This window comes from Galeopterus variegatus, unplaced genomic scaffold, assembly GCF_000696425.1.
Source record: "Galeopterus variegatus unplaced genomic scaffold, G_variegatus-3.0.2 Scaffold5423, whole genome shotgun sequence".
In the NCBI taxonomy this organism is placed as follows: domain Eukaryota; kingdom Metazoa; phylum Chordata; class Mammalia; order Dermoptera; family Cynocephalidae; genus Galeopterus; species Galeopterus variegatus.
The window spans coordinates 16,062-23,746 of record NW_007731534.1 but is presented as its reverse complement, the minus strand read 5'-3'; the positions used below and the strand labels follow the sequence as shown (position 1 = coordinate 23,746).

Here is a 7,685-nt window from a genome sequence, read left to right as displayed (position 1 = left end):
AGTGGTTATGAGACCTGTTTTCACATCTTAAGTCCAGCTTCCAGAAACTGAGGGTGACCTTTTCCCCACATTTTAAAATGTAATAGGCTCTCTGATTTAAAAAAAAAAAAAAAACCTGGCAAGCTGTTAAAATTCATTTTAATATTCCCAGCATTTAGCCAGGAGAAGCTGTAGACAGTATTAAAAAACAGCCTGGGTTTTTCTGTTGTTTTTTTAAGTGCCCAGATTAGAACATAATTCATCTTAAAATGATGGGAGGCCTCTTCATACACTTCACACGTTGAAATATTTTAGAAAATAGTATCCATTTTGGCAAGGCTCTTGCCATGCAAGAAACAACAGCAAATGCTTTTCTCCTTGAGTGTTAAGTCTGTTGTGAAAAAGATTATAAAAAATGTACTTTGCTCTTTTATTTTGCCTCTTGTTTGAAGGTTTTACTGTATCTGTGCAATAATTAATTCTTCTCACATTCCTGTTTACACAGAATACATTGTATCCCTTTTTAGAAAGAGGAACTGAAGCAGAGGGTTGAAAAGCAACTTTCCCATAGTCCCAGAGAAAATCATTCATTCATTCATTCATTCACTTATTCACTCATTAAGCGTGTCTCGAGAACCTACTATGTTTCAGCCACTAGCTAGCCCTTGAGTGTACATAAATATCTCACAGGGCCAGCATTCAGATCTCCGGTAGAGGAGATACTCAGACAAATAGACAAGTGTCCAGTGGTAAGTTCTGCCATGGGTAAAAGGGCTACAAAGGATCACCTCTCACTCAGCCTGGGGCTGTCAGGAGGGCTTCCCACAAGTGGAATATGCTGGGACTCATTTGCCTATTTCACTCTGAAAACAACTTTATTTTGTACTGGGCATGGGGTTAGGATACCAAGATGAGCTAGATATAACCTCTACACACTGGTTCTAGTCTTGTATCTGTCATTCACTGTGTGATCTTAGTAAATTGCTTGCACTTTCTGGGCCTCAGCTTCCTTTGTTAAACAAACAGGACATGCAGCCTGGAGGTGCTTTAACGTCCTTTAAAATGGGCCCCAGAGCCTAAGATAATATCACTATTGTTTCAATAATTCTTTGGTCAAAAACTTCACACTCATGACCCAGAGTTTTTCCTATCACGAAGCTATAAGCATTGACAGAAGCCCATCCCCGGTAGATCCCACTGGCACAAAACAGAGTAGAACATCATGAAAAGTCTCAGTCAGTTACAAAGTCCTTTGCTTAGCGCAAGTCAGAAATGAAAAACAAAAGTCATTATGTCACTTTTCTCTTGAAAAGAAAAAAAACAAAACAAAACTGAGTATGTTTGTATCCAGCAAGACTTGGCAGATATGGCCCTATGGCACTGAGGATTCAAAACTCATCCTTCTAGCTCTCCAAAGGCAGACTGTGCAATAAATTTTGCTAGTTGTGTGGCCTCATCTCTGGCCAAGAGACTGGAGGAACTCTAGGTAGTGAATTTGCTGCCAGTGAGATGCTTGTGTTGTGTTGGTAGAAAACTCCAGAAGAGGCGCTGCAGTCAGAAAACCCTCCTGCTGAGAGTTTGGCCTCAAAAGATTCTCAGAGCTCTTTGAAGATCAGGCCAGTCTCCCAACCTTTTGTGAATCCCGCCACGAAGAACAAGTCTGAAGAATGTGAGCTGTGGATAGACAGGTTCAGGAAGCTGGAGAACGCCCTCTACCTGTGTGATCTGAGTAACACAGGTGAAGTATGAATTTTAAAGCTGTCATACCTTTCTGTTTGTGCTCTCGTCTAAAAGTGGACACCTCATTTTCTTTCATTTCTTAAACAAATCATACAATTTGTATATAAGCCATTGCCTGGCACTGTGCTGAGCACAATCAGGAAATTCAAAAATGAATCAGACACAAATCCCTCACCAGGTTGCTTACAATCTCTTCATGTCTCTGGTGTTTCCTCCACCCTGCTACCAAAGCCTAACCCACAATCCAGTCTGGTAATTCTGCTGATTAAAATACTTCAGGAGCTCCCTCCTGCTAACAGGATCAAGTCCAAACTCCTTAGCAAGGCAAAATCTGGTCCCTGTCCACCTGACCAGTCCCTTCTCCTACTATTGTTATTCTCTCAGCATATCCTGTTGTAACAAATAACTTGCCTTTCCTCAAACGTGCCTTGCTTTCTCTTGTGTCTATGTGTTTTCTAACCCTAAGCCTTCCATCTGAACTGCCTGTTTCTCCTCTACCTACCTCACCCCTTACCCCACCTGCTGCCAACTCCCTATCTCATCCACCTGGCTAATTGATGCCTAAACATCCTTTATGTTTGAATTCAGACACTACTCTGAGACTCTCCAGGCAGATCTAGGCCAACCTTCATCTGGCCTCTCAGGATTCTTTAACATCCATAATCATATTTTGTGTTTTTTATTTGGGGATTTATTACTATCTCACAAGTATACTATATTCCTTCTTTTTTTGTCCCTGGCACCTTACAGAATTCTATTCAACATTTTTTTGAGGGAATAAATAAGTGAACAAATGTGCATAAATAACTAAATCCAAGATAGAAGGAAATAAATGCATTAGAGTGTGCTATGCGGGCATTCAGAGAAAGGAGAACTGCTTTCTGGTGGGGTGATCAGGGAATGCTATATTAATATTAAGTTGATCATTAAACATAAAGTGCAGTTTGGACACAAAGGAATGAAACAGAGAGCCTCTTCTGGCAAAGGTGCAAGTTAACCAAGCAAAACACTAAGAGTGAAGCTCAGTGCAAGGAGTTCAGTTTGGATAGAATATAGGGGCTATTAAGAAAAATATTAAATGGTAAAGACGGAAATATACAATGGGGCCAGATATTGAAAGGTTTTAAATGCCAGACCAGGGAATTTGGTCTTAGTTCAAAGACAGTGAGTAGCACTGAGAGTTTCTAAGCAGAAGAATGATATGGCAGAGTTGTACCTCGGAAGGATCCTCAATGACTATGTGCAGAGTGAGGGAGAGTGTGAAGTAAGGCAAAGTGGGAAGGAAGCTGCTGCGATGACCAAGTGAGAGAGAATTAAGTCCAGAACTACGTCAGAGACCTGGAGAGTGGGGAAGAGGGAGCAGATACCAAAGCACAGGGATGACTATGTGCAGAGTGAGGGAGAGTGTGAAGTAAGGCAAAGTGGGAAGGAAGCTGCTGCGATGACCAAGTGAGAGAGAATTTAGTCCAGAACTACGTCAGAGACCTGGAGAGTGGGGAAGAGGGAGCAGATACCAAAGCACAGGGATTGAAACTGTCATACTTATTTACATAGTGTGGTTCATAAAGAGTTAGTGTACAGGTTAGTACTCTCTAGAAGTAACCACCTAACAATAGCAATGTCTGACTCTTCAGTCTCTCTGTGTGTCTTTGTTTTTCTTTTTGCTTTATTTTTGCTTTGTTCTATTTTGAATTTCCAAAGCAATTTAATTCTATACCACATGAAGTATAACTACCATACAATAACCACGGACTTTTAATAATTATAATGAAGAAGGGAAAAAAGCCCTAAAATCTTTACGTGAGAGACTCATCTAGCTGAATTATAAGGTTATTTATTAAAAATCTGTTACGAGCCTAGCACTGTGTTAGAGGCCGGACCAGGAGGAAAACTAGAAAGGCTGAGACATGATCTGGCCTCAAGGAGCTTATTTTAGGTCAGATTCAGAGACTGGCAACAGTCTAATACCAATAAAAAATAAAAACTAAATAAATAAGACAGTGTAGAGTAAAGTACTATAATCGAAGGCACAAATGAGAGTTAAAGGGTCAAAAGGAGTAAGAGAAGAGATGAGAGGAATCTTGTCATCCATCGTGAGAGGGGGCACTCAAGAGAGAGCTTGAGCTGACACTGGAGGTATCTAATACCAATAAAAAATAAAAAATAAATAAATAAGACAGTGTAGAGTAAAGTACTATAATCGAAGGCACAAATGAGAGTTAAAGGGTCAAAAGGAGTAAGAGAAGAGATGAGAAGAATCTTGTCATCCATCGTGAGAGGGGGCACTCAAGAGAGAGCTTGAGCTGACACTGGAGGTGATGGAGACTTTGGACCGGGACAGGGAATTTCGAGTTTGAAACTATCTTCCAAAATGGTGAGGAGCTGGGAATGAGTATGAGGGGGAAGAGAATGAGCAAGACAGGACCGGAGGTTCCCGCTGGATTGCATGGTAAGGTCGAGACCCTGCTGTGAATCCCGAGGGCTAGCATGAGGCTCCATCCTGTACCCAGTATCCACCAAAGGTCCAACCACAGGAGAACATAATGAAAGCAGAGATGGATTATTTAGGAATGATACTGGATAGAAGGGAGATGAAAGGTTTACTGAAGCCACCCCGAATCTAGGTGTTCACACCAGGACTGTGAGAGTTGCGATGGGATTATTACAAACACAAACAAACAGCAAAACAAAACAAAAAAGCATAAATAGAAAAGGCATTTCTAAAGAAACAAACGCTGAGCAGTGGCGATGGATGATGGATCATATGCTTAGTTGCTAAGAGACTCCCCAAAGGCTGGGACCTTTCTCATACTTCTGAACTGTTCTGAGGAAATAACCAAGTTGTGTTGACTTTGGAGGCAGATTTCGACAGATTTGAAATGCCTTTCTCATGGCCTCTTCACTATTTATGCCTGTTTTCTCTGTTTCTATGAAATTCATTCGTTCCTCAACAGCCAAGGAATGTGTCAGCCAGATCTGGGAACATCTACAACTGCCTTTAATAAGGAAAGAGGATTAACTGAGGTCAGTTGGTTGGTTTATTAACCACAGGATTTAGCAGGCCACCACGGATGGCCCCATCTTACAGGCTAAGCAGATGATACCTATTTTGCCCATGGATGAATCACTCTTCTTTATTATGTGCAGGGAAATATGTAGGCCAGGGTGTTCTTCATCCAGAATGCGGGCAGACCATCCATCATCCAATCAGTGTTTCTGGGAACCTAACTGTGCTTATTCTCTAATGGGGGTTATCAAGAAAACAGCTTTGAGGAGAAGGAATAAGGAATGACTATGAATAACTGGTCATGTTTCCTAAAAAAAAGAAAGAAGTGTGGTTGAGATCAATGTCTGTGTGAGTGGCAGATTTGGAATTTGCCCAGTGAGCTAAAGGCTAGATGAAAATATTTCAGCGTTCAAAGAGGCAGAATGCAAGAACAGCCTTAAAGGACATTCTCTGCATGGGCCTGGGCTTTACATACACTGAATCACTAAATCCTCACATCAACCACATGCAGAAGGGTTGAATCCTTAAATATATCCTCAATTACAGAGCAGAAGCCAAGCCCAGAGTGATCACGTAATAGCCAGTAGGAAATTGAGCTGTAATTCAAACCCAGTTCTTATTGACTTCCATCTACACCAGACTCCCATGACAGACTAGAAGGAGCATGAGGTTTTGTTTGTTTGGTTGGTTTTTATCAGGAGATTTAGATTCAAGTCCAGACTTCACCAATTACTGAGCCCTGAAAACCAGTTACTTAACGTTCTCTGAGTCTGTTTTCTTATCTACAAAATAGCACTAATAAAGTATACCTCCCAGATTTGAGAAAGGATCAAATAAGATAAGAGATTTTAAAGTTATTTGTATACTATAAAATAAAGGGGATGGTAAAGAGGTTATTATTATTATTTCTTTCATTTGATTCTGGCTGGAAAAGGACAGGCTTTCCAATACTAAGATGGAAATGAGGGTTATTTTATGCATCTTTTCTGGGCTGCCCTTACTGACAGAGTAAATTGAACAGATACAAATTTTAATAAGTGGACTTTTGTTTGACACTAGGAATTCTCTACCAATGGTAAAGCTTAGAAGACCGAAAATACTCCCCTAGTGGTGATGTATTTTTTAATGTTACTTTTAATTTTTAATTCAAATATGAACCACATGTTATGTATTTTAATAATTACTTGTTATTAAAATATATTTTAAGTATTTTAAATAATGCTGATAATATAATTATTATAATTATCTCATAGTAATTCCTGGCATTAGTGCATGCTTACTAGTACTGAACACTGTGCCAGGCACCTATTATTTTATTGATTTTCACACAGTTGAATTGTCCCTATTTTAAAGTTGAGGAAACTGAGGCCCAAAAAGTTAAAGTAACTTCCCCAAGATCTTACAATCAGAAACTTATTCCAAAGCCTATGACTTATATTTCTAGGATCAGCTATGGAGAAATGTCTAGAGGAAGCAAATCTTTGAATTCAGAGAAATTCAAAGATGCAGTTGGCCAATTTGAAGAATGAGACTTATATAGAGGAAAGGGCTGACATTCTAATAGGAGAGATAGACAATAGACAAACCAGAATAGAATAGACAATAAAGAATGGAATGGAATATATCACATTAAGATTCCATATGGCTGTAGTCCACTGTTAAAGAATATCCATTAGAGAGTAGCGTGGAGGGGACATCATGCTCAACAGTTCTAGCACATTTAAGTGCAAATAGCACTTGGTAGCTTTTATGAGATGACAGGTATCCACCACCATCCAACTCTAATGGACTAGGAGTGACTTTCTACAAAATAACCATGGCAGTACCTCTGGATTCTCTGAGAAAGAATTTCACAATCATTCTGAAGTCTGCACAGGGAAAGCAGAGAAGAGCCACATGCGAGGGATATATCTTTCTTCCCTGTAAAAGCTTTTCGTTGACACCTGTAGCAATTTTTTTTTTTTTTTTTGTCTTTTTTCGTGTCCGGCAATGGATCACAACCCTCGGTGTCGCGCCCGCACCTCGCTCAGCCAGTGAGCAGGAACCGGTCTGTATGTGGGATCCGAACCCTCGGCGGGAGCGCCACCGTGCTCCCAAGCGGCGCACTGTAGCAGTGCGCCACCGGGCCGGCCCAACACCTGTAGCAATTTTAAGTAACCCAGTTACTTAAAATTTTCTTCTATTCTAATAAAGCTTATTATTAATATCACATCTTCACAATTCAAGGAATGTATTTGGGAAACAATAGGACCTTACTTGAAGCAATCTCTTTCTCCTCGTTCCATAATGTAATATGGTGGTTAACCGTGAGAAACCTTGGGCGAGTGACTTACCATCTTTAGATTTCTCCCACATCTCTCAGTTTCTCCATCTGTGAAATGAGTTGTCATGAGGATTAAATGAATTAATATTGGTAAAATGCTTGGAGCAGTGCCTGAGATATAGTAAGTTTTATAAATATATATCAATCATTATTATTATTATTGTACTCTCATTAATTTTCTGCATAATTTATCTTGCCAATGGGTCAGGGAGTTTCCGGAGATAACAGATCACTTCTCTTAATCCTCTGTATTCCCAAGACCAGTATCTGACACAAATAAGCTCACAGTTAGGGGCTTATGAATAAGTTGTTGATCTTCAGTGATGCTTAAACTCCTCTCAGCAACTATCAAAATCTACCTAACCTTACTGCGGAAAGCGTATTGACATTGGTATTGACACACGTGTATAATGCATGGGAACCAGAGCATGTCCTATGGTGATAAGCATCACCATCTCTGTTACATAGGTTCAGACTCTGAGGACAAGAAATTAGATGATTTACCGGAAAGCGTATTGACATTGGTATTGACACACGTGTATAATGCATGGGAACCAGAGCATGTCCTATGGTGGTAAGCATCACCATCTCTGTTACATAGGTTCAGACTCTGAGGACAAGAAATTAGATGATTTA

General features: G+C 40.0%; 1 protein-coding gene across 1 annotated transcript in view; it reads left to right on the top strand.

Annotated features, from left to right (window-relative positions):
* LOC103604833 (chromosome unknown open reading frame, human C1orf87) overlaps window positions 1-7,685 on the top strand; it is an 84,260-nt gene that overhangs the window by 74,808 nt on the left and 1,767 nt on the right. The window contains exon 12 of the mRNA XM_008589415.1: window positions 1,510-1,717. Coding sequence (XP_008587637.1) covers window positions 1,510-1,717 — 208 coding nt within the window. The remainder of the gene's footprint in view (window positions 1-1,509; window positions 1,718-7,685) is intronic.